Source organism: Plectrocnemia conspersa, unplaced genomic scaffold, assembly GCF_051122295.1.
Source record: "Plectrocnemia conspersa isolate PC_06_02 unplaced genomic scaffold, ASM5112229v1 ptg000011l, whole genome shotgun sequence".
Classification (NCBI taxonomy): Eukaryota; Metazoa; Arthropoda; class Insecta; order Trichoptera; family Polycentropodidae; genus Plectrocnemia; species Plectrocnemia conspersa.
In genome coordinates this window covers 25806096-25833742 of record NW_028277175.1, presented here as the reverse complement: position 1 = coordinate 25833742, position 27647 = coordinate 25806096, and the positions used below count along the sequence as shown (strand labels likewise).

The 27647-nt window shown below is 34.4% G+C and overlaps 2 protein-coding genes across 3 annotated transcripts; one reads left to right on the top strand and one right to left on the bottom strand.

The window, feature by feature from the left end:
- Positions 1-1238: 1238 nt before the first annotated feature.
- Positions 1239-11156, bottom strand: Sf3b1 (splicing factor 3b subunit 1). Of its 2 annotated transcripts, XM_088198781.1 has the most exons (12): positions 11062-11156; positions 10429-10706; positions 8238-8364; positions 7197-7276; positions 6946-7137; positions 6638-6824; positions 4814-6567; positions 3492-3680; positions 3241-3423; positions 2987-3165; positions 2249-2924; positions 1239-1598 (listed from the first exon to the last, which is right to left on the bottom strand). In XM_088198781.1, the coding sequence occupies exons 1-12, from the start codon at positions 11087-11089 to the stop codon at positions 1440-1442; spliced, it is 4032 nt and encodes a 1343-aa protein (XP_088054907.1). In that variant the 5' UTR covers positions 11090-11156; the 3' UTR covers positions 1239-1439. The 2 variants fall into 2 exon arrangements, with proteins under 2 accessions (XP_088054907.1, XP_088054909.1); XM_088198783.1 differs by lacking the exons at positions 10429-10706; positions 11062-11156 and adding an exon at positions 7611-7686 and having other exon boundaries at positions 8238-8301.
- Positions 11157-12886: 1730 nt separating this feature from the next.
- Positions 12887-26995, top strand: Dp1 (satellite-binding protein 1 Dp1). Its single transcript, XM_088198928.1, has 13 exons — positions 12887-12958; positions 16393-16649; positions 16717-16929; positions 17046-17240; positions 17312-17527; positions 20864-21047; positions 21126-21256; positions 21321-21504; positions 21572-23091; positions 23164-23310; positions 23379-23654; positions 23722-23940; positions 24958-26995. Exons 2-13 carry the CDS (start codon positions 16437-16439, stop codon positions 25204-25206), a joined length of 3747 nt encoding a protein of 1248 aa, XP_088055054.1. The 5' UTR covers positions 12887-12958; positions 16393-16436; the 3' UTR covers positions 25207-26995.
- Positions 26996-27647: the final 652 nt, after the last annotated feature.

The window sequence follows — 27647 nt, the reverse complement described above, 5'->3', positions numbered from 1 at the left end:
AGTGAAAATATTAATTATCTAGCAAGTTCTAGTAAAATTATATGATTTCAACTTTTCTATATATAGTAATATGTATATATGTATACATATATTTACATACTTATTATTATTTATTTACAACGAATGTGTATTTTTTGGTAAAGTTATTTTTTCACTAGTTAAGTCCTAATACATTTGCTCTAGTAGATATATATTTCTACTAGCGAAAATATAATTTAACACTGATAGGCGCTAATATGCTTATCTAAAATGTCTGAAACTCAATTTGACAGTTGCGAAGCGTCCATTTGCTATTCGAACCAAACCTAATGAAAGCTCTAAAATTAATTATAGTTTTAGAACTCCCATTAGGTCAAGCTCAAAATACAAACTAAGCCAACTCATCTCTCAGGGAAAAATAAGCGGAAGAATAAGTACAGACTTTGCATCTCACTTATTGCTCCACAGTGTGTCTGTATTTCGATATTACACTATGTTTTAAAATATGATAGCTATCCTTACCGATATTACTATGGACTTATAATATAAGATGGCTGATCAAAGTATTTTCAAACCGTATTTTGGTCAATAGGAAAGCGCAAAAACAATTATCACTTCTTAAAAGGCAAAAATTTTCGTTACCGAACATTCCCACTGCGACAGCGCCGATACGATTTTATTGCTTTTGACGTGGATTTTTTGCTTCTGATAAGGGATAGATGTTTTTGGCGTTCTCCTATTGGTCTAAATTCGGTTTCGATGTGCTTTCTTTGATTCTCACTCGTAATATTGTCATAGTCTTAATAAAAAACGCTTAATAATCGAGCATTTTCACAGCGATGGCAAGATTTTATTGCTTTTGACCTGGACTGGAAATTCACTATATGACAACACTGAGCAGTAAAGAAAACACAAGTAATTATTAGGTAAATATTTTTAATGCGTAATTGAAATATTTCGCATAAAATATGTCGCAACGGTGGCTAATTTTTATATTTATTTGTAGCATAGAAAGGTTTAACTCGTACCTATTACTATTTTATCAAGAAATTATATTATGATGTTAAAAAATATATACAGGCTTTTTCCGTTCTAAAAAACACTTTTTCAATGTATATCCAATAAACCATAATTTAATGTTTGTTCAGTTGGTGTTAATGATGAAATATATAACTTAGAATATATCTGAGATGTTATTTAAATCTGATCTAATAAACTAGAAGGAAAGAATGTTGAGGAATAAAATAAAAAATAATAAATGAAATATGAAATAGACTTTTAATAATTCATTTCTACATAAGTATGTGTTCTACATTGGACATGAATTAATCAGTATAGAATTACAGAATATACATATAAAAAAAATTATATGCAATAGTCAAACTCTTGCGCAATAAATAGATCCAATTTAAGTAAAGTAAAAATGTGTACAAACAATCTGTTTTAATCTTAAAAATATTTTATATCATATGGTCTAGTTCGTATCTCGAGTAGTGATTGTTCGGATCGTTTTGTATTCTCGGATAGCCAGCAACCAGGGCATCTTGACCGCCGATGTAAAGTGAATTATATATCTTCCAATATACGTCTCTTACTTTCCGCGCTGGATGGAATAGTCCCTAAAAAATAAAAAAATGTAATTGCTGCCATATGACGACATATTATTATAAAACTAATATAATTTTAAAATTAAATATAATAAACATCTAGAACGCATGGAGTTAGGGCTCGTATTTTTCGGGTCAGAATTTATATTAAAATGTCAGAATATAAGCAGCTAGAGTAAATATTAGATGGTCAGAATTTATATTAAATGGTAAAAAATATTTTGACAGATAGTCAGAATCTTTTTCTATTTGGTAATAGTGTTATAGTAGTGTATGCTATTTTCATTCTAAATATTTGATATTTATTCTGATTCTGAATAATAAAATTATGACCAGTCTGTTAATAAAATTCTGACTGCGATTAGATTTTTATTCTGACCCAAAGTTGTGACTATTTAATTTGTTGCCTGAAGTTAATCACGAGTTAAGTAATTTAATATTTTTTTTTCAGAAACATGACACATGTGGCAAGTGATTATTAACATACACTAATATTTGTGTGTTCTTTCAATTGATTAATTTCCATTGGTATATTTGTCTAATAAGAATATTCTTATTTCCACAAGTATCTATTAATCGCCACTGTCGCATCAACGAAAGGTAAGTAGTAGATACAGAGCAAGATTTTTGATTTAAATAAATTAACATTATATTTGAATTACCTGTAACGCGTACTGTAAAATTTTGATCGGTCCCAACGCTACCCTGAGTCCTTCGATAGCGTCCATGAAAGCCTGTACAAGATGAGGCGAAGTCTCGAATATATTCGGCCAAACATGATTCAACAGATGAATGAGGGCATCTTCACATCCGAATCCGTACACTCCCAAAGCCATGTGTTTTATAGCAGCGCAAGCAGTCTGTCTGTGCACCAAATCTCTATCCATGAGAGCGTCTTCTAACAAGGGGCTGACTGCGTAAATATAATCTTTGCCCATCTCGCCGATATATTCAAACAAGAATGACAATGACTTTAAAACACCGTTTTGCACGTTCAGCTCTGGTACTCTATACTCGTTCATCAACGCTGGTAATACTGTGAAGGGCGAGCAAGTTTCGGCCACAATGGCTATGGCTACTGTGGTGCACACTCGGTTCTGTCGCTCTTGGACCTTAAGATTGTTCAAAAGCGTCGCCAATACGTCGTGCGGTCCAATAGCTTTCGCAATGTAACCAAATGTGTTTACGGTGGCTCTCCTGATCGCCTTTTTGTGGGCTTTTAAAAGCTCGAGGAGTTCGAAACAAATCCTCATCCATTCACGGGCTGATACGTATTCCGGACCGCGATCCGCAATACGACCAACTAAATCTATACAATTTTCTTGTACTTTTTCATGCCTAAAATAAATTTGACGATTAATATTTATAATATTTCATTTATCAAGTTATCTATTCATTACCTATTTTTTAAGATTGGTGTGAGACGAGGTAGTAAATCTTTAATAGGCGGCGTCATTTTAGTCATGCCGATTACGTTTACGATTGCTTTTAATGCGCCTAAAATAGAACCTAAAACTTCTGGGTATTCTTCACCTAAATATTCGTACAACACTACACCAAGATGACCCATCAATTTTTCCTATGCAAAAATAAGAATAAAGTCAATCAATCCATATTATGCGACAAAGAATATTCAATTATCATAAACACTCACCTCTTGACAGGTCTTCATTACTACGGCTATGCGCGCGATAAGATCGGCGGCTTGCTGACGAACCTTCGCCGATTTGTTGTTCAATCGCCACAAAATCGTACCACAAATCTGCGGCAAATAAGGTTTGACCCTTTTGCCCAATTGGTTGACTATTGTTCCGAAGCCGTTCAACATCACGACATCCTAAAATTTAAACAAAAATTAAAATAAAGACAACAATTAACAAAAGCAATAAGATCGTATTATAATACCTCTGTCGTTTGCTCTTGGAAAGCATAGAGAATACCGTCAATAAGCTGCTCCTCAAGACGTGAGTCGATATCGGCAGCTCCTAAATTACCCATGATCTTTTCTATAGATTCCATCACCATTTTTCTGTATTGCTCGTTCTCGTCTTTTAAATCATCTACGACACGATTGATGATCTCTGACGCACCAACCTTAGGTAATAATAATAGTCTAGATTACATATATACCATGAGAATAAAACTTCAACATTTGATACAGATTTCAAAGGCATTCGAAAGTGTGAATAGAGAAAATATAGTATTGTGTGAAGGAATCGGAAATCGGAATTCAAAGCAGTACAGTTGAAGATTATATTAAAAAATTATCAATGGTTTCATTTCCATCACAACTAGGGATTGCAATATTGGTAGTACCGGTACCAGTAATATCAGTATTGGGACAAAAATTGACCTTCTGGACTACCAGTATTACAAAATGAAATACCGGTAGTACCGTAAATATATATATATATTTAAATCCAAACATCTTATTTATTGAAAACGATATCTCTATAGCTTAGAACTACGAAAACGATGATGTTTATAATGCTGGAAAGCAGAAGCAGAGAAAAAAATGATGCTCACTGTAACCTAAGTAGTTTTATCAAGGTAGAATATCAAAGTAGAATAATATTATCCCTTTTAGTACTAGAGGGGCGAAACATCGGCCCACCCTACCTATGCGAAAACCCTACCGGCCGATATTTTAGCGCAATTTTTAAAATTTAATTTAACATTTTCGATATGCACGTGTCAACATAAAAAGAATACATTTGTTTATCTCAGGTAAGTCCAACGGTACCTAGCAATTCCCAGTAATTATGTTATGTAACAGAGTAACAACCGCGCCGCCCCCTTTTTATGATAGGGATGGCTGGCGAAGTGAAAACAAACGCAGGTATTGCATACACAAAATTCTTTCTTTTTGTACATTTTTATCTCCATTCAGACATATTTTTACCCAAATAGTTCACGGAATATGTTTCACTAAACATAGATGTTAAATATTAACAATAAGTACGTCTCAATAATTATATTTAAATAAGAAATTTATTTGAAAAATTTAAGTGAAATATGCTTTTTTTTTAAAAAGACCTTTTCATTGAAAAATAATGCAATATTTTTTTCTATTACAAACATGATATAGTTTAAAATAAATAATAATTAAAATATGCTGATTGATGTTTTTTCTCTCGGTAATACCGGTATTACTGCAATCCCTAACCACAACTGGAATCTACTCAGGTCAATTCTTTACATAAACTTAATACAAAATTCAAACTTACTTTATTTGCTATCTCGACAGTCGTATCTACAAGTTGCCTATAATTTCTACGATCCAAAGCCATTCTATGATTCCAGAAGTGTTTGAAGAAATGCGGTAAGATCTCGTCCATAATATACTGTGACTCGACACCGTCAGTTCCGCAGCATTGTTTCACAACCTTCAAGACGATCTTCTTCATTTCTTCGTCGGGCGATTGAAACTCTCGGATTAAGATCAACATCACTTCCCTTGTGTAATAATTGGCGTATTCGGCGTCCATGAGAGGAATCAAATAACCGATGGCTTTTAAGAAAGCGGCTAAGCCTTTGCCTCTGTGTGTTCTGATACCCTTCCAGAGCGGTTTTAAGACCGAATCGAACGATTCAATACCATACGGTGTAGCGGCTTCTGCTAAAGCTGCACTGGCGAGAGCAGTGATTGTTCGTACTTTCTGTTGCTCATCCACAAGTCCGTGTTCGATAATTTCCACGAGAGATTTCAAATGTGGTAATATGGCGCAGCCCATTAGAATGGCGATCTGTTGCACGATTTTAATGCCAGTGTGTCTCGCTTGCCATGATTTCTTCGATCGGCACACAGCCTTCAAGAAGGGTAAAAGGGATGGAATACCGAGAGCCGACGCGACTACAGCAAAAGCACGAGCAGTTGTGTTTCTCACGTATTCGTCAATGTTATCAATATCGGGTCTCATTGTGGAAATCATAGTGGCGAGACCTGCAGCTTTGGCTAAATTACTAATAATTTCCCTGCCTTCAACGCGAGCATAATAATCTTCATCAATCAATAACGGTTCTATCACCACCAATATTTTGTGGACGTAAGGTCTGACTAAGTCATCAAGCTTATACAAAATTCTATCAATGACTTTAACGAGCAAATGTCTTTCTTGATCTTCCAACGTCGGACTCATCAGTAGTGGCAAGATTTGATTGAAGAGTGGTCCAGCGCCGAATTCGCGAGCTTTATCCGTGATTTGTCTGAGAGCCGCTTTGCACATGGGAGGGGTTCCATTTTTGATCTTCAAAAGGAGCTTCATAATTTTCCTCTCGATTTGTTCTTCAGGGGGTAGACTGTCTTCGTCGACGTCGGCCAGCAATTTATCGAAATACTGAGCGTCTTCGGGTTTCATGAATGGTAAATTTGCTTGTTTCGGTTGGCCGTCTAATAAACGATTCGCCGCTCCCGGTTCTTCGGTTTGCAAGAAAAATCCCAAAGGAGTTCCAGAGCCACCAGGGGTCGGAGTCGCTGTTAATTTCCTGGCTGGCGTACGAATGGGTATATAACCGGCCGGAGGTGGTAATATTTTATATCCGGCTGGAAACATAGCTTCCAATTCTTCGTCTGTGTAAGGTCGATTTCGCTCATCGATTTCTTTCTCCCAACGATACGTCTGCAACTGTTCTACCGTCATTGCGGCTAAGTGACCAGGCGTAGGGGTCGCAAGTCCCATGGCTTTGATTCCGATGGGCGTTGATCCTCCAGGTGTGAATATTGGGGTGTGGTGCGGCGTCGGCGTTCCATGCGAAGGCGTATGACCAGGAGTCATCGACGGAGTTGCATGCGAAGGCGTGGCGTGCGATGGTGTCGTTTGTGACGGTGTGGCTGAAGGTGTGAGACCCCCAGCCGCAGATGGAGTTTCGTCCCAACGAGATCGTCTTTTAGAAGCGCCAGGAGTTGGTGTTTCTTGTATGAGATCTCCACCGCGATCTGTGCGGGGTGTTTCTGCCCAACCACTGTTATGACCGGGAGTTTCTGAAAAGAGTGATATGTTAATATATGTGGTCTTACTATCAACACAATAGAAGGAATTGATTAATCTAACCTCGTTCTGTTTTAGGCGTCTCGTCCCATCTGTTTCTACGACTGGGAGGCTGTGCTGGTGTTTCACGGCCAGGAGTGGCATGACTTGGAGTGGCATCCCACATGCGGGTGCTCTGTCCTGGAGTGGCTCCAGGTGTCTCTCCGCCACGTCCATGCCCGGGTGTTTCGTCCCAACGTGGTTCAGTACGCTGAAATATAATTTATGCGAAAAATGAATTTATAACTTAATTATTTAAAATACTTTCCTTAGATATTTTAATGAATTTTGATATTAATATATTTGTATGTGTATATAAAAAAAATACTAACATCGGCTGCTTCCCATGAGGTTGGAGTCGATATGACTTGCTTTTTAGCAGGAACGAAATGCTCTTCGACAGTCTGATCCCAACGTCCTCGTTTCTTCCCCGCAGCTGCGGCATTGTTCTTAGCTTCACCATTACTAGATGACACTTGACGTAAAGTTCCATCTTTAGCTTTTTCAATAATTTTCTTCCTCAACTAAAAAAAAAAACAATATAAATCATCTGTACGAATCTTGTTAAATATCAAAAACCCACCTCCGTTTCTTCTCCTTTCAATAGCTGTTCTTTCATAATTTCCGTGTATGTGCGAGAACCTAAATCCGGCGTCTTTCCACCTGAAACATTTCCGAATATATAAAATTAACAAGCGTCTTAAACATTGCAAACGCATCCATCAATCTCATTTATGTACCGATTTATATAGTATGCTCAATGACGGTATCGTAAATTTAGCAAATGACTTATTTTCTTTGTAAGAACACACGAAAGATATAGTCAACACCTAACATAAATAAATACATAACACAGGTCCACTGAGAAACGGGCAATGTGAAAGTTATCATCACGTATATTTGTAAATTGCAAGATTGAAATCCCTAATTCGTTACAATAAAATATAACAGCCAGTATCTTAGTGCCCTGTTATATCTTCCCGCGAATCATACGTACATTATCGGCTGCGTCCACTCCATAAATGCATATATTTGGTCCTATATACGCACTTGCAATGTCACAAAGGTAGAACCTAGAAAAAAGCTGGGGCAATTAATATTTTCTGTTCAATTCACGCATACATTCACACGGGAATATAATCTGATTAATCGACTGAATTTAATATGTGTACAATCGGTAGTGTGTCGTTTTCGGTTAACTAAAGTGAAAACAGTTCTCCGTATCCGAACCAGGATAAACATTACCATATAGTGTAGAGTCGCCGACACCTTGCGATACCCTCGAAGAGAAAAAATTACTTATATTAGTATGATTTACATTTTTAAAATTCTTAATAACGTTCAGAGATATAACATTATCTCTTGTAATTGATTGATTTAAAAAATTACGTATTATTCCCAAACATCTTTCTTGCACGTATCTACTTTCATTCAAGTAACCCCAACTTACATAATAAAGGAAAAGCAATATTCGTAAGAAACATTTCAAGTAGTACATATTTAAATGTCGAATAAAACATAAATAAAAAGCCTAATATTTTACTTTTGAAATGTGACTATAAATATTTACATGAACATAAACCAAAAAATAAAACTATATATATAGTAAAATGTTGAAACTAACCTTCGGCGAAAGGATCTATGCGTTCAGGAGAGATAATCATCCGTCTCCTCTTTTGACGGTATTCATCTTCGCGGTCGGCGATCGTGGGCCGACGCCTATCAGCAAAAGGATCGAAGTCTTTTTCGCTCTGAAATTTATAAAACAAATTAACTTTTAAACTGTTTGATATTTTTTTACTGTGGAGTGATAATTTATACTAATTTTTTAATGCATTTAAAAATGTGTTTTAGCTAGATTTGATTAAAAATACTACCTATTATAGAAAATCTAATGTCGCAACTAGGGAATCCAATCCCGTGATCCTGGACGATTTTCAATAGCTATGAATCCCGGGATTAGAAAATATAATTCCGAAACTTTTGGTATTGATTTTATATCAACAAAATTCGAAGTTGCTTGTATAAAAAACTGTAACATTCGGTGCATGTGTACATATGCTCACAGATAATAAATAACATCAGGAATCGGTAAAATAGGAATATAGCGTACTCCATTATTAAGTTACTCACACACACTCATTCACAGTTTGATGTATTGCATGTAAAGATGTCGTCAACAGATTGCTTGTTCCTAACTTGGCAGTGTGCCGTGAAATGTAAAAGTAGAGCTCATTTATGGTAATACATAACGTTTAGATGAATGTCAAAATAATAATTATATAATTTGAAATATTTTTTAATTTCAGTTAGGTCTAAGATTGCATTCAAAGGAGACATCCACATATATTTCAATAAAATATTTTTTGACCTTTATAAATGAGCAAACAACTTGAATAAAAAGATAATAATTCAATATGGAAATATTTTTTGACAGACTAAATGTAAAAAGTATAGTGCGGTGTTAAATACTGGCAGAGGATCCACCAAAGAATTGCACACACATTTATTTTCAATACACACAATAAAAGTTCATGGGCCGACTTCCTCTAATTCTCATCTATCAAGTACATCTATCACAAAAACCACAGATCTTCTAAAAGACCGCTGAAGAGAAAATTAATATCTGGCTATTTTTTAACTAAAGATCAATCAATCAATCTAGCATGGATGACAGCATACTTCAGTTTATTTTTTTAAATATATTTATAATGAAAGATTATCCACTTCTCGGTCACAATGCATTTTTACCAATGACTCAAAAACATCTGGCACGGACCCAACCTTTCCTATGCAGTGGTATAAGAAAATTCAGCCATTGTAAAGCATTTAAAAATATTAGTACAAATTTAATTTTTTACAAAAAAAAGGCTATGATAATTTATTTAATCGAGAAATTTGGTGATTTTTGAGATGAGAATTCACAAAATACAAATTTCCAAGTTGCCTCGGACATGACTGGGAAGGTGTTATATTTATCTCTATGAATCATAAGAGATAAATTTAATACAGTAAATAATAGACCATACAGATAAATCATAGACTATAATTGTACATATTAATTTCATGCTTTTCCTTCACTTCAATAAATATTTTTTTGAAATATGATGAATTAGAGGTTGATATGGTTTTTTGCAAGCTACTGTACTGGATATAACAGTTTTTAAGGATACTATAATTGCATTAGTTTGAATTAGATTTCAATCAATATTTCGGAAAAAGTGAGCATTAAAAATCAAGTGTTTTGTAAAAAAAACAAGAAATCCTGTGAGGAAACCCAGAAATTCATTGCATACATTTTCTATTTATCGTTTACATTAAATAATAATATACATACAGTAACCCCGATAACTCGATTTGACACCAATTGATCTAAGCGAACTCGAAACCTACTAATTCAACGCTAAAATTGATTTTTACATGTCACCCCCCACCTCTGGGAGCCTAGGGATGTTTAACCCCCAAAGTATTTTTTCCAGTCAGTAATCTTATATGTATCAAGTTCGGTTGAAATCGCTCCTGGCGTTCCAGTTATGCTTGACCCGTACACACTCAATTTTTGTATTATCAGTGGCGGTCGGTGAAATATTTTCCCTCTCAATCGCTCGCGTGTTAGTAACTAGAGTGAAAGAGATGGGGAGGCATGCATGCATGCCTCCCCATCAATAATGTCGAAAGCATTTCACCGACCGCCACTGATACATGTGTTTTTTTTGTCATTTTTGAAAAATTACTGCGACCGAGAACAGGCTAAGCAGGGTCTATTTGGATCCATCAGACAATTTCATGTTTATAATAAATAAATAAAATATTACCTGAGCGACATCGTTCAAGAGCGCTGCAGGAGCTGTGTATCCGGTACGTGTTTTATTTTGATTAAACGGAACTGCTTCGACGTCTTCATCTTCGACTTCATCGTTGGCAGCAATAGAAGTGACATAACCTTCATATCGAGACTTTCCTCTGACAGATCCGTCGTATATATCCTGATCATAATAACCACTCTCGCCTAGGCCTACGCCTTTTCCTTCAGGATTTGCGGCTTCTACTTCCTTTTTCTTTGACTGTATCTCTTTTATCTGAGCTTCAATATCTGAAAAAACAATATGGCTATTGAAAAATACAAATTTGACACTTTTGGCCAAAATTAAAACAAGATGGCGAAATAAAAAATTGAATTACAAACAAATAGGTTATGTGCAAAATGTTATATGACGTATTATGATGGATATATACAGGCGCGAATTGTCATCATACAATTAGATATTATGCAAAAATCGTGGATCGATCTGTAGATACACACAATATGACAAGATAATGCGTTTACGAGATAATACAAACGACGCGTCCTGTCACGCACGCAATGCCGATTTATCGATTATTTTCATATTTTGGCGATGGATTGGTTTCTAATGGATCGATGGGTTATTTTGTTGCCGGGAGTGTACCTTCGTGCGTTCTGGGAATGCTCTCCATGATGGGGCCGGGCCTCAGAGCCCCCGCCGTGAAATCGACTCGCTTAGTAGCCGGCTACCGACACAATAAACTATTTTCGCCAGTGGTTGACGTGCATTTTTAATTATTTTTTTAAATATAATAAATTTATTTATATAGTTCAACGTACAGTATTACTAATATAAAATGGATAATAAAAAAATATGTTTGGACAATATATCTGCTGCGCCGATGAATTATTATTATGAGTTATTATTATTATTATTATATTTAGTCCGTAAATATAGAATGAAAGAACATTTAAAATCCCAACCCCGCATTTATTATATTAATATAGATATTTTAATAATTAAAAGCTATGTGTACGAGCTACACATCACAGATAAGGAAAGATTAATATATTTTTTCAGTATGTTTTGATATATTCCGATGTAACTTTTTTTTATCGTAGAAGATGACCTTTTCTTCAGAGCCCGAGCCGCTGAATATTCTCGGGTTGGCCCTGCTTACCTTAACTTTAGTACTAAATCGAAAATACTTTTCTACAGAATAAAATCTACATTTTATTATTATCATTATTTTTTCATGTTAGACTTATACAAAAGTATTTTTAAAATCGGTGAAACATAAGTAAATATCCTCATTATTATCACGACAACCTAAAGTATATTAGCACTTATATCATTGTGTTTGGCTTGTTTTTGAGAAGCTGGATGGCTTGTGCGAGAAAAGCGTTTTCAAGTACTGGCGTCCTGGCCGCGACAGATAAGAATATGGAGCGCAGTCGCAACTCTATGGGGCATTCTAAATATCTCAGCTGAAAGTCACTGAGCATTTAAAATAGCGCTTCATTTAGTAGACGCTACGCCGATAACGAAATGAATTGTATCTCTTGTAAAAAGACGCAAGGATTTGTAGGGGCCCCATTTATATATGTATTTATTTAGATTTATTATAAACCAACTCCACCAACCTCATCGTGTGTAGAGCAGCAGCACCAAAGCCCCCCTTCTATCTTCTTAGTTGAATTTCGCAATTGTAAATTGCTAGAGCGAGAGTAGTGTATGAGGCCTATTTATGTATGTATTTATTTAGGTTTATTATGGCCAAAACTTGGCGGCATTCTAATAACACTGGCGAACGGACACTCTTATGGTGGCAAATCTGGCAAGTTCACACACCGGTACGTGCCCGCACACCGTACGTTCACACACTTAAGTTTTAACATGTAACTGTAATAATATTCAATAAAAATACTACTGCAGCGTCACCTCCCGTTGCCAAAGATTCAAATATGGATACGACCCGTACTTCTTATCGTAGAGATATCATTTAAAAAATCGTCGAATTTTCTCTAAGAACAAGGAGTATTTTACTTATATGGGATTCGAGATAATGGAGCCATATTCGAGGATGCTACGAGTTGGCATATCGTATAGACTTAACGCAAACTTTTACGATGTGCATAATACATTTGTCCTACATTTCATTGAACAACTAAACTTATTTTTATATTTTATTGGGACGTGTAGTTATATTTTGTGATTGCTAGTTGTTTAACTTCTTTCTTTTTAGTCGATTGGCCCTTAGAGGTCATTTAAATTTTATAAACTTGGGTTGATCATCGCTAAAGAGTATTACTAAATTATATATCATCCAAGTTTATTCGTTTGCAGGTTCCTCATGTTTAAATTTAAGGTTTATTGAGTTGTTATTTAGTTTTAATTATTTAATGTAATTGAAAATTTGTAAACGGGAACATGGTCACGTTTCGCCGTGTTAGGGTTTAGTGTCGGCGTGTGTCTGTGCCGTCTGGTCAGTTCACGTTCTTCGGGCGACGGGTCGGCGTGCTGCAGAGACAGAGAAGGCAAGCGGCGACTGCCGCCCCAGGTGAGCGCCCCCGCGGTCTTCGTACCCGCTGAACTTACCTTCGAGACTCCGGGGGCCCCTCAGGCTCGCTAACATATGTTCCGGCCGACACGTTGTCGCGCGACGTGTCACCTCTGCGGCGGCTCCTGCGCACGCTCCGCCCCAAACAGGGCCCCATGTTCACTCGCAGAGTCTCCGCGGAGGCGCCTTCTCGCCCGCGCCCCCCTCCACCCCTCTCTCCCTCGCGTCCCGGACATTGACACGTTTGCGAATTTCGTCCAACTGGAACGTTTGAAAATGAACGTGACTAATCACTTTACAGCTCAAAACATGCCGATTCGACTGTAAATCGTCCACAAATCGAATTAGTCAATTTCGCCAAAAATATGTTTCGCCAACAATTTTTGCATTTTGCAATCAAACTTGAGTTATTGAATGAAAAATGACATATAAACGCACGTTATGTCTCTCAATCGACACGGCAACGATATGTTTTTGCTTTTTGATCGATATTCAATTGAGAAACATAGATTTTATCTAATAATACGTCTCCAGAAGAAGAGGCTCATTGCGTATTCGCCAAATTTACTCTTATACGATCGTTCTGATCGTAGACAGTTATATCGATGAGCAACTTCTTTTAAAATTGTTCCATATGGAATATAATATAATATCTTTATCGTTTGTATCGTAGCTTGCTAACGGACTTGACAACATGTGCTTAAAAGTAAGTAAATTGCTATGATTTTGCAGTGTTTGTTTAAATAGATCGATCTGATCTTTGATGTTCCTTATGGACGTTTTATACAATCGACATAAATCACTTTTATCAGTATTGTCAATATGAAATAAATGAAAAGTTTCTCACTAAGTTACCTTGATGGGGTAAAAGTTGACGCTTTTCATTTAGAAAGTTGCATTACGGATGTATTGCAAATGTGCTTTCAATTAATACTATGCATTATTATCTAAATATGACGTTATGCAACGCATATGTGCTCGCAAAGGTTAAAGTTGACGATAAAAGTGAAACTATCGTCAATTACGTAACGTTCGTATAGTAGTATTTATCTTAACCCATTCCGACTGTTTGATAGCCCGAGTGTTTGTCGAAACGACGATAAATTAATATACACGTGTGTTGATACAAGTGTATGAACTTTATTGCACTTTGTGAATAGAACACGTGTCTGTATGTTCAACATTTTCACTAGAATATGAAAAATTTTCAACTTATAAATTTTACTTCAATATTCTTTCTATAAGGGTGCTATTTAACAGGGAATTATTTGTGCATTTATGTAAGGTTATCCAAAAATAATGCATAAACAATTAATTTTTATATTATTTTTTCTATGATTAAAATATTAATTTGCACTTTATTTATTGGATCAGTAATTTTATAAAAGAGTCTGTTTTTTATATTCATGCTATGTTTTTATATAACTGGTTTGTTATATTTTGACAATGTTTGCATTTTAATATATAATGACGCGAAATGGCTCCATATGTCTAGTATTAAAAATATTTTTGTAAAATAATAACATAATCCGTCGAATAATATTATTAAGTTATCGAATCTTTGTAGCAAAAGTTGTATTCCGTGCAAAAAAGAATAGCTATATGAATAACTAAAACTATGTAGTTTGTAGTACAATAATAATAATAAAGAATAATAAAATGTGCTCAATATTTAACCCTTAACGATCGGAAAATTTCACCATACAGTCTGCAAACCATTCAAGCAATTTTGCGCAATTTAAATGTAATTTTTTATAAAACGTTCATTTTGTATTTTTATGTTATTTTATACAATTATTTTTGTATAAATTCCACTAAGTTTAAAAACATATTATTTATCATGAAAAAAGATCATAGATAAATAGAAAATAAAACACATTATTTCATGAGCAAAAAACATTTTTTTTTAACAACTATTATTCACTTAGCATCTATAAAGTCTGAAAATCTTAACGATTATCATCAATTGAATGGTTTTACTTATAAAGATTTTTGAAGTTAAAAAAAATTATTTACTTCCTCGTTTGTGTGTAAGTTCCTAAAAAAAATTTAAATAAATATGAACTATTCCTCTGCATTATTGTAAACAGCAAAAGTAAGTTCGCCATCTTTACTATCAGTATTTTCAGTTACTATTTTTCACATTTATTCTACATTTTTTTTTAAAACGGCTTAGAACACTAAGATTGTTATCTCGATTGATAAATATTTCAAACTGACACGAAAAAGGTCCTCGAGAGCGAGATTACAAAATTTCTCATGTTTATTACACTGTTTATGACTCCAATCCAAAATAAAAATAAATGAACCGTAGTAATAATAGACATTTTTATTATCCGAAAAAATTCATAATCGATAAAACAAACACCATTCGTTGTAAGATAAACACGTTCATTACCGCGGTAGTATTAACTTTTTGTAAGTGATTATTATGAATAATATATTTTTTTATAAAATACGAAAGAAATTATGATTTAAAACAATAAATAACGTTAATTATGCCACTAAAGTATCGCATATGAAATGCCTCCATAGCGGTGGCATCCGATCGTAGAGGGTTAATTGCTGAGCCTTTTGAGCATACTACATAAACATCGATGTATCACATAAGTGTGCGACATACAAAATTTTCATAATTATATTTCCATTTTCAATTTTATGTGATGCAAACCAGTACTACTCATTCAGTATTAACTGTTTGCAGAAACCTCTAGTAATAGTTTCTTATTTTTACTATTTTTATTTAACCCTATAATTAAACAATATATTTTCTATTTCACAAAGTGTACTTGTTATTATTTGGCGCCCTTGAAACACCTTGACTGAACCACTTACATTACGTAATAAAAAATATGTTTGGAAAAGAAGTTGTTTACCGCTAAATCGAAAATATTTTGAAAAATTTTTGTTAAAATAAAAAAACAGATATATTCGATTTTGGCAACTGAAGGGTTAAAAATTAAAAATGAGCATTTTTTTTGTATAGATTTTTAATACTTTTTTTTTCTTCATAAAGGGCGAGTTCATAATTTCACAATAGTTTTAGAGTATTTTGTCAATGCAAAAATAAAAAAACTTCCAAAAATAAAATCGACTCAACTAAAAAAATTATCTTGTGGCAAAAAAATGTATCTATATGTAGATCTTAATCTTAATAATGTCTTATGTTTGCGGTGAAAATTTTGTTATACAGTGATTTACGTATGTAATAATTTTAGCAATAAAAATACTTTGATTTTTTTTATCATCACTTTAACAAAACTTATCTTAAATATAAGATCGTAGTACCAAAACTTAAGTTATATTAATTTATTTTCCTTATATTCAATATTAAGATAATGCTACTAGATCCAAATCAGTAAAGAAATAGTACTTGTTACTAATTTTAAGAATTTATATGGTTTAATTTATTAAAATTAAACACTGTTTCTCAGTGATACTTTAACGACTTGGCGCGAAAAAGGACAATCGTATCAATATGGCAATGATACATGAAAATACTGAGGAAATCATGGACGACACGGCTAGACCTGAAACTACTGAGACTAACGAATCCGCCGATGGTGGGAAACGTGTCTTTTCGTATGATGCGCTTTTCCCAGCTCTTCCCACCAAAGCCGGCAATCAGAAGCCTAAGACTTCGGACACCAACAATGACAGCATGCGAGTCGGATCCAACACGACGACTCAAGTATGCGCTCATCATTTTTAACATATACTCGTCTGTCGTATTTATATATAACATGGATCGCTTTAAGGTTATCACTGTTCCGTATGCCGACCGCAAGCGAGACGATTCCGATAAGTTTGGCGAAGAGGAATCTCTCCGCATTTGCCAGGCTATCAACCGCGACACTGATGCACGTATCGAAATCTGCGGCAGCCGCGACCAAAGCTTGACATTTGTTATCTCCGGCAAGAAATCGGCAGTCTTGGACGCTCGCAAAAAGATTCTCGTCCATTTCCAAAAGGTTTGCATTTTTATTTTTAATGATCTTGAATCGCACACTTGAATAAATATCGAATATTTGCATAACTGTTCAAACTATCAAAGAATTTTTATAATAATGTCAATGTTTTATTTTAGACTAGCAAACAAATATCGATACCCAAGGAGTGTCACCGTTGGATTTTGGGCAAACAAGGATTCCGATTGAGGGAATTGGAACGTAACACCGAAACCAAGATCAACGTACCTGGCATCGATTTGAACAGCGACATCATCACGATCAACGGAACTAAGGAAGGCATCGAAAAAGCAGAGCAAGAGATCAAGGATCAGGTAGCTTTAGATTTATGATTTCACATTGTGTATGTATAATTTGACTATAAAATTTATGTTTGCTGTTGCAGTCCCGTAAAGCTTTTGAACGCATTTCCGTACCATGCATATACCATCCGTTCATAATGGGTGCTTACAACGAAAACGTCAACGCAATCAGCGAAGAAACCGGCGCCCGCATCAACATTCCTCCTCCTTCTGCCAAGAAAGACGAAATTGTCATCGACGGAGACAAGGAAGGAGTTGCTGTTGCAAAGACCAAGATTGAAGCTATATATAAAGAAATGGTATGTCATTTACTAAACTATGGTATTGGTCACATTTTATAATCTAGTCAAATTTGTTAACCGTTTGAACTCCTATGTCGAAGTGGACTCGATATATTTTTCAAGCTGTTTTTTTATTATTTAGATCCATTTTGATAATTTTTATTATGGAAACATCAGGTAATGGTTTAAAAAGAGACAAATTTCTCATTCTACGAACAAATTTAACATCTGGAATTAATGAAAAATAATCTGCCTAGAATTGCTGCATCTCAGCAGATGCAGTGAGTGTTTGATACAATAGTCTGTGCTTCAACTTATCGCCGTGAACATGTATATTTCTGTAGTAGTTCATTCTTATTTGGATTATGTTTAAGATTCAATGGTTTTATCATTTAATTACTTAATTGTATATTCAAATTAGTTAATTATGTCTTAAACTATCAACAATTAATTTGAATGTAGTGAAGAAGATGACTCGTATATGTATAATTTAGATGAAGCTTCAGAACAATGAGAAATACTCTAAGAAATGACATTTCTTAGGGTAATCATAAAGATAAGAATTATTTATGTTCTGAATATGGAAGCCTTTTGGAGTTACGGATCTTTCATTCTAGAATGCATTTTTTGATAAAATTAATTTTTCCCATATAATATTCTTGGTATTTTATTTAGATTATATTCAAACAGATCACAATCAAAATTTGAGGACCAGTCGCTTAGGAAGATAAGAAATCACGTATTATTGCGAAACTTTGTTTTGCTGTATTATATATAATATAATATATCAAAATAGTCCAGTCAAATAAGGGTTTAACCTCGGAATGAAAGATAACAAGCTGAAATTTTGCACAGACCTTTGTTTTGGCGTTCTAAATATATGGTGAAAAGTCTCAAAAGATATCGTGTCTGCTAATCAAGATATTAAAGGTCAAAGGTCATAAAAATCGTTTTTTTGCAATTATCTCGCCTCTTTTGCGTCGCATGTCATTAAATATTTAACAAAACTTATAGAAAATAAAATTTTCTACAAGTTTGTTTTAATTTATTTCTTCGTATGGTTAATGGTTTTCGAGATATAGCGCGGGGAGTGGGAAGCGCGCATCCGTTTATAGGATAACGCTATGTAAACTACGGAGCCAGAGTTACCTGTACATTCTTCCACAGTTTTGTAGAAAACATCGCAAATTGTTATCTGCTGAATGAACCCATCTAAAGCATTATAACTTTCAATCTCCATATCTTCAAAAATCATCATCGATAATGCAAAAAGTAATACGTATGGCCTCTGATACTTCTTGCAAAAGCGGGACCATCCAACATTTTGTCGACAGAATTCGATGCATAAATTGTACTGAGAGCTTCCTTGATTCCGCTTCCATTCATTATATACCCTATGCATCCAATAAAAGACATAAGGATATGAAATCCTCCTAGTTTCACAACTACTCTGGACAAGTCTGAGCTAGCATCTGAAGCTGCTACGATTTCACGTGCTTTTATGTACAACGGCTGATCAAAAGTTATTAAGCATGTTCTTTGTTCATGTTTCTTAGCAGTGTTTATAGCACACTGTAATGTAGTGTAAATTGTGTCCATATTACTCACAGGATGATGAATAAAAGTAAGAAACAGAATCCGAGAAGTTACAAAGTTCTCATTGTTTTTTGTAAGTTGTTCAATAAATCCATTCCACCCTGGCAACGGTGACATATTTTTCCACTTTACGTACATCCACAACAAATCAACTACATTAAACATTTGTTCGGTTAGTTATTTTACATCATTAAAATATTATACTTGAATCCTGCTCAATCCAGGTACGACATGCTTTTCATACACTAGAAGGGGTATATGTGATACTGCTGCTAACTCCTTTGCACTTGGTTTTGTTGTAAATTTCTTTATGCGGTCATCAGATATAACTTCAGATTTTGGAGTTATTATTTTTATCATTCCCATTATATGAACAGTATTATAGCCATCAAGAGTATAAATATTTTTCTGCATTATCTGCTGCATACTGTACTAAGGCACTTGACTATGATGGTTGATTACGAGGCTGTGGGTGATAAACAGCTGAAATTTAACATTTTACAGTATCACTATATGAAGCGAAAAAACCTAAACTTGACAAAACATCCAAAAGTCTTTTTGGATGTTTGGCCTATCTGTATTTTTTCTATGAAGAAATACAGATAGAAATCATTATAGCATGACTTATAGCTGTGTATTTCGTTTTAAAATGCCCCGTCTTTCCTTTTCTGTTCTTTATAATAACTTCTTGTAGAAAATGTAATAAAGTTTTCGGAATTTCTTCATTAATATTTTACTCGGGGGCGGATAAGACTTGGTCTCAACAACAAAAGATCGAATATCTTCTCTAATAATCGCCGCAGCAGCTTCCACTACGCGCAAGTGTTCTTCTTCCGAAGTGCCTTTTTTATTTTCATACCAAGCTATGGATAAAACTTAAGCTTGAGCATCGCGAAAAGAAAAAATAGAGAATGATCCAATCTTCGTTATAACTATAATATCAGCTAAATATTTTTCTCTTAATTTGGAAATGATCTTCTTATCATCTGGTACATACTCCGTAAGGACATCTCTCAACTCTTTCAATTTTTTCGCACAAATTTCTTGTCGAGCAATATTTCATTTTTAATTCCTAATAATACAATGAAGAAAGTAATAAAATTATGGTTCAAACGACTTGCCGAGACCACTTTTTTCACGATTGTTTACTTTTTCAAAGCTTATACCAAGTTAAGCAGGTAGAAATACTCGCTGGATTCTATAAACGGATGTACGCCTCCCACTCTTCGCGCTTTATCTCAAAAACGGTTAATGATACAAAACAAATATTATAACTAAACTTGTAGATAATTTTATGATTTACAAGTTTTGTGAAGCATCTAATGACGTGCAACGCATAAAACGCGAGATATTTGCAAAAAAACAAATTTTGTGCCCTTTGACCTTTGATATCTTGATTAGCAGACACGATATTTTATGAGACTTTTTACCCTGTCCTTAGAACATCAAAACGAAGGTTTGTGCAAAATTTCAGCTTGGTATCTTTCATTCCGAGGTTTAGCCTTTATTTCGCCTTATTTGACTGGACTAAAACCTGATATTTTTCCCTTTGTATTATTTCAAATATAATTATTGACAAATTAACTGAAAATGGCTTGGGGTTGCTGAAAAACTTGAAAAAATCTGGATTGAAAAGGGTTAAGTTAATCTCGATAGTATTTTATTTATATTAATTTAGATCTCAAATTAGTTTTATTATCCCCCTTATGTTATCTATCTAATTAGATTTACAGTTATTGAACATGTTTTTTTTTGTAGGAAAGGAAATGCAGTTTTGTCAGCGTCGAAGTTCCCAAACCTCAACACAGATACGTCATCGGAAACAGAGGATCGACCATCCAAGAGATCCTCAAAGAAACTGGAGTATCCGTCGAAATGCCCCCGTCTAATTCTGAAATTGTCACAATCAACCTGAGAGGACCTTACGATAAGTTGGGTCTAGGTACGATTATCTTATCAATATTCTTATTAAAATTATATAGTTTGTTGAATTATTAATTTATTTTATGTTTATTTCCAGCTTTGACTATAGTCTACGCAAAAGCCAACTCAGTTTGTACCAGTAGCGTTCCGGCCCCGGCTTGGATTAATAAATACATTATCGGAAAGAAAGGTGCTAATATTAAAATGATGACAGAAAAATTCCCCTTGGTAAGAATTTTAAATATAATATTCTTATGTATCAAATTTTTAATTACTTGATTTTCATTTATAGGTCCACTTAGATTTCTCAGAAGGCAATAACATTATTCAGTTAGAGGGTCCTCCAGAAGAAGTCGAAAGAGCTAAAAAAGAATTGGAAATCCTCGTTAAAAATTTGCAAGAGACCAAGTCGTTTGTCGACTTGAAAGTTGATCAAAAGTATACCAAAAACATAATCGGGAAATCTGGAATAAACGGTACGTTGTCTAAGTTGTTTATAGATTTTATCTATATGAATTTATATTAATGAATTTTTGTTTTTAGTTAACCGCTTGAAAGACGAACACGACGTTGCTATCAACATCAGCGATAATAATAATATCAGGATAGAAGGATCTCGCGAAGGAGTAGCGGCCGTCCAGCAGGAATTGAAAGACATGATTCACAAGTTGGAGAACGAGTGCGAGCAAGACGTGTTCATTGATCATCGATATTTCAAGAGTCTCATCGGAACGAAAGGCGAAAACATCAAAGAGATCAGAGAAAAGTTCAACAATCACGTACAGATCACAGTGCCCAACTTCAGTGAAAAAAAGGACGCGGTAAAACTTAGAGGACCCGCCGAAGAAGTCGAAAAATGCCATAAATATCTGTTAAAGATTGTCAAAGAGTACACGGAAGCTTCTTACGTCGAAGAAGTGCCAATCTTTAAGCAGTTCCATAAGTTTATCATCGGAAAAGGAGGCGCTAACATAAGGAAAATTCGAGACGAGACACAAACTAAGATCGATTTGCCTACCGAAGGCGATCTGAACGAATGCATCACTATCACAGGTAAACGCGAAAACGTAGAAGAGGCCAAGAAAAGAATACAGCAAATTAATAACGAGCTCGCTAACTTCACCACCGAAGAAATAATAATCCCGCCTAAATTTTATAATTCTTTAATCGGAGCCGGCGGTAAATTGATTCTTGCGATCAAAGAAGAGTGTGGAGGCGTGAGCATCAAGTTTCCTTCTCAGGAGAGCTCCAGCGATAAGGTTCAGATTAGAGGACCGGCCGAAGAAGTCGAGCACGCTAAACAAGTACTTTTAGAAATGGCAAACGAACGGCAGCTATCGTCGTTCTCGTGTGAAATACGAGCCAATCCTCAGCATCACAAATTCCTGATTGGAAAGAACGGGGGTAATATTAAGAAATTACGTGAGCAAACCGGAGCCCGTATTATTTTCCCAGCGGAGAACGACACCGACAGAGAGGCCATCACTATCATGGGTCGTAAAGAAGCCGTCGAAGCTGCTCAGGTTAAATTAGAAGCCAGTATCAGAGACATTAATAACATCGGAGAGGGAGAGACGGAAGTCGACGCCAAACACCACAGACACTTTGTAGCGAGACGTGGCGAAGTATTGAACAGGATTTCTGAAGATTGCGGCGGCGTGCAGATATCCTTCCCGAGACGAGGCGTATCATCGAACCGCGTCGTTTTTAAAGGACCCAAGGAATGCATCGAAGCGGCCATTCAACGCATCGCTGAAGTAGTCGCCGATTTAGAAGCTCAAGTCACGATCGAGTGCGTAATCCCTCAGAGGTATCACAGAAATGTGATGGGCAGCAAGGGCTCTAAGGTACAGGGCATTTCGGCCGATCACGAAGTCCAAATTAAATTCCCTGATCGCGATCAATCAGGACGCCTTCCGAACGGAGAGGCTCAATTGAACGGCAGTGTTGAGAGCGATACTACCGAAGAACAACATAATACTACTCCGAATCCATGCGATATTATCCACATTCACGGACGCCTCGAGAATTGCAACGCCGCTAAAGAAGCCCTTTTAAACCAGGTATGATCGGATCTTCTGTTTTTAATCTATGGATTGTCGATGTAGAATATATATATTATTATTATCTCTTAGGTGCCGATCACCATTGAAGTACCTATGCAGTATGAAATACTCAATATGATTCTTGGACAAAAGCGACGAGAAGTCCGCGAACTTATGACCCGCTATGACGTTCATATTTTATTACCGACACCGGAAGAGAAGCTCGACATAATCAAGGTTTATATCGACATTATTTTATGATTTATATTTTAAAGATTATTATAAATATAACTGCTTTTTTTTAGATTTCAGGCACACCTGCAAACGTAGAAGAAGCCAAGAAGGCAATCGAAGAACGGTGCTTAAAATCGTACGAAGTTAAACTCCAAGTTGACCCTGAATTCCATCCCAAGATCATCGGCAAGGGAGGAATCGTCATATCGAAAATTAGGAACGATCATGATGTTCAAATCAATCTTTCCAAGAAGGGCGAACCCGATGAGAACATCATCACCATCCACGGCTTGGAGAAGGATGCCATTGCAGCACGCGATGATATCATGAAAATTGTTAACGATTTGGTATGTTTCATAAATATTATTAATATTTGAAATAAGCCGTTTATAAAATATATTTTTTATTTATTAGACGAGTATGATGAAGGAAGAAGTGAGAATCGATGCAAGAGTGCATTCTCGTCTTATCGGCCAGAAAGGACGCAGTATACGTAAAATCATCGATCAGTTCAAGGTTGATATTCGTTTCCCCAGGGGCAATGACGAGCCCGACTTAGTCACCATCATCGGTAACAACGAAGATAGGATCTCCGAAGCTAAAGAACATTTACTGAACCTCGAGCAAGAATATGTAAGTATTAATTATTTTCAAACCAAGTCAGATTTTTATAGATATCGATTTTAAAATACTTGAAATTTAGAATAAAAATAAATTTTATGGGCATATTAACCTTATTATATGTTGTTTTCGATAAGATCTAGTTTTATCCAGTTTCGACTTGAATTTTGCTCCGTCATGTTTGGCTGAAATAAAAGTTTTTACCTGCTTACTTAAAAAATTCCACTTAGCTTAGCCATTACTTAATTTAAATTATACTTGATTCATGAATAATAATTTACGAATTTTTGTTTATGTAGTTTTTTTATTGTTAGATCTGTCAGATAGTATTTCTATTATCTCGATCTATCGGCCCTGTACAATTTGCTAAAACGTAAAACCAACAACATTCATCACCTAATGAATGTTGTTGGTTTTAAGTTTTAGCAAATTGGGTTGTTGTACCGACTAGGGATTAAAATAATTCCGGAATTTTCAATAAAAATGTACAAATAGTAGAAAAAGTCACATAAATATTGATTTAAAAAAAAAATGTTGGTACTACTGGTATTTTATTTTGTAATACCTGTAGAATCGAAGGTCAATGTTTACCCCATTACCGGTATTGCAGAACCTAGTATCGACAAATCTAATTTCAACATCACTATAATCACTAGAAAAGGTAAATTCAAATAATCTTCCCAGCAACACAAAGAGAATATATGTCATCAAAATTATTATATTGAGTGACGGCAGTTTATTTTTCACAATGAAATAAAATTTCATTGTGATACACAGGAAATCAACATTCAAATGCAAAGGGTTAAAATAAAGGTTTATTTAATAGTACACAGTATCATAATAATCCAATGTAACTGAGTGTTATCAACAATAGAGGTCTAATAATAATATATGAGGTCTTCCGAACATCCTTTAATGTTTTCAAGCTGTAAATTATTATGGCCAACAGTTTAATTTTTTAATTGTGGTATATTAATAATAAGGAAAAAGATAAATATACATAAGGCTCACTTATAATTTGTGTTTCAGTTACCCGACATAATCGAAAATGAGATGCACAAACCTAGGCCGACCGAGACCTACACCGAAGTGAAAAAGGAAGAGAATCAAGGATTTGTAGTGACAGGAGCCTACTGGGAGCAGAGCGCGCCCGACACGGCGTCCACCCAAGAGTTCCCATCCATCAAGTCGAATAACGTGGAAGTCGCTGACACCCAAAGTTCGGCATGGGAGCAGACATCGGCGCCGACCGTATCCGCTTGGGGCGTTCATCGTTAATTTTCAATCATCTCTATCAATACTCTACGCTCATGGCTATACATACATCTTAAATGAGGTGCCGCATACTTTAGCTTGTATTTAAAATGAAAAAACTATATATATATACATATATATATGTAAACGGAAATATATAATATTTAATTTTTTTGGCTTGCCAATGAAGAAACATATAGCAGTAGTTTATAAAACATTATTTTGAAAGTTTTTTCTGTAAATAATTATATATTATATTAAAGAGTAGAGAGAAGGATAGAGAGACATAGATAATTAAGGGTATATATATATATATTATAAATTTTGATGATTGATTTATTATTATTAAAATATACATTCTTTTATAAGTAATACATATATATATATTTTGTTATAGTATTTTGCAGCTTAAACAGAATCTTGACATAAAAGTTTGGTGTACATGTTTTGATTGTAAACGTGACTATACGTATATAAATAAAAATTAAATATATAGTTTATATTTGAACAGTTTTGAGCAACTTACGTGGCTTATAATTATGTTAAAATTAAATGAAATTCATCAGTTGCTGATTACTGTGTAATATAATAAATTTTAATACATTTTCTTAAATAAAATTGTTTTAGATGAAATATTAATATGATCGTCGGTAAATTGTTTTTTTATGCCGATCATAAGTGTAGTGTTTTTGATAATGTTGGACATACAGAAATGCAGTACACTCGAATCAATTCATGACTGACAGTCTTCCATCTAATGAATCTCTGAAAATATGTTTTTTTTTACGTATATTTTTTCATTATATCTTATGATTTTTTTTATAATGCTGAAATTTTTTGCAATTGAATTGTTTTAAAGAATTTTGATATATGTTGAATGTAACCGAAACTTAAAAAAAAGACAAATCGATCTCAAAAGCATATTTTTGCAATATCATTTACGACGACGACCCTGCAATAATTATTATGTAAATAATTTATTTTTATGTCAAATTTGTGAATAATGTAGGTGTTTGTGTAATAAGTCTACACGGCAGTACCGGAGGCTGTCAGTTCGATTTAACTCGGAAAATTGTGCCTTTATGCTTTTTGCTTTCAATTTTTTACATTGCAGTTTTGTATATGTTGTTATTTTTACGAATTGCACATATGACATATCGACCTCGCAAGCACGCTCCTCTATCTTTTGCCGAAACGATAAAAAAGTAAATTTAGTGCCAAAAGTTTCACGCGCATATCATGGTCGTCCTGTAGGTGCTAGAGTCACCGTTTATACGTTAGTTATATACGGAATTGTTTTTTTAATGTTGATTTTTTTATTATTCATTTAATTTATATACGAAGCCATATATATAAATGTGTGTTTTGTTAATTTGAAAATAAATTTTATTAAAACAGACTGATGACGAGTTGTGTAGTGTGATGCTGGGTAAGGGTATGTGGTTAAAATATATACATTTATATACAATGATTTTTTGTGTTAATTTCTTTTTAAAGTTGAAATGTATATATACATTTATTATTATTATTATATTATATAATCTTTCTATCAGTCTGTTGAGTATTTTTTTTCTTTGCAACGATGCAAACGGAAAAAACGACACAAAAGTGAGCGAATTGAATACGATTATATATTCCATATATAAAATATTTGTGTTTCATTTATCTATCCTTCGTAGACACACGCTTTTATACGGTTAACTCATATTTCGGAATAGACATATGTGGAAAAAATGTGTATTTATTTTTACAAGTGTTTGTTCATTATTTTTGGAATTCAAATATATTGAAAAGTTAATATATTTCATAAAAATCATACGTTTTATTTTTTCACCGCAAAATACAAACCTATAGCGATATTTCAAGAAGAAATCGTCCTATCAATGAGGTTAAAAAGTATTAAGCACAATTAACTACAATATTGTGGCTTTCGTGGCAATAAAGGAAATCCTGCTTGTGGTCAATGATTTAAACAGAAATATGTGACGACCATTATTAACACATCAAATTCTACATTGGTAAAAAAATAGTGTAAGATCTGATATATTCAAGTATACTCTGGTTAGTATGAGAATGTAGCGCTTTGTATCGTATATTTTGTTTTGATTATATAATCAGAATAGTAAAACGTTTTTTAGTGCATGGCTAGTAATACATTTTTAAAACAATCAAAGTATATATATATTAGAATGACTTAATCGGTCAGTTTTTCATTACTTGATTTCTAAATGGACAGTTAAATTTGTCAAATTAAAAGTTATTTATCCATCATAAAATAATTAAAATGCAGAGTAAATGACTATAAAAGTCGTCACAGAAAGGCTTGCTCTTGTTATGATATAATGCAAGGTATGCCGACTTTTTGCGTCACGCCCGTTATGTATCTTATATATAATTGTTCTAAGCCGCTTCCGCCGTCGCTTCCGGACGCGCATAACTTTAAACGAAACATTCTCCGTTCAATT

Coding starts and splice junctions, on each gene's coding strand:
- Sf3b1 (XM_088198781.1), bottom strand. CDS start 11,089: ATGGAGAGCATTCCCAGAACGCACGAAG. Junction 6,825..6,945: donor CCTCATGGGAAGCAGCCGAT/GTTAGTATTTTT, acceptor ATTATATTTCAG/CGTACTGAACCACGTTGGGA. Junction 1,599..2,248: donor TTTTACAGTACGCGTTACAG/GTAATTCAAATA, acceptor TTTATTTTTTAG/GGACTATTCCATCCAGCGCG.
- Dp1 (XM_088198928.1), top strand. CDS start 16,437: ATGGCAATGATACATGAAAATACTGAGGAAATCATGGACGACACGGCT. Junction 23,092..23,163: donor AAGAAGCCCTTTTAAACCAG/GTATGATCGGAT, acceptor ATTATCTCTTAG/GTGCCGATCACCATTGAAGT. Junction 23,655..23,721: donor TGAAAATTGTTAACGATTTG/GTATGTTTCATA, acceptor TTTATTTATTAG/ACGAGTATGATGAAGGAAGA.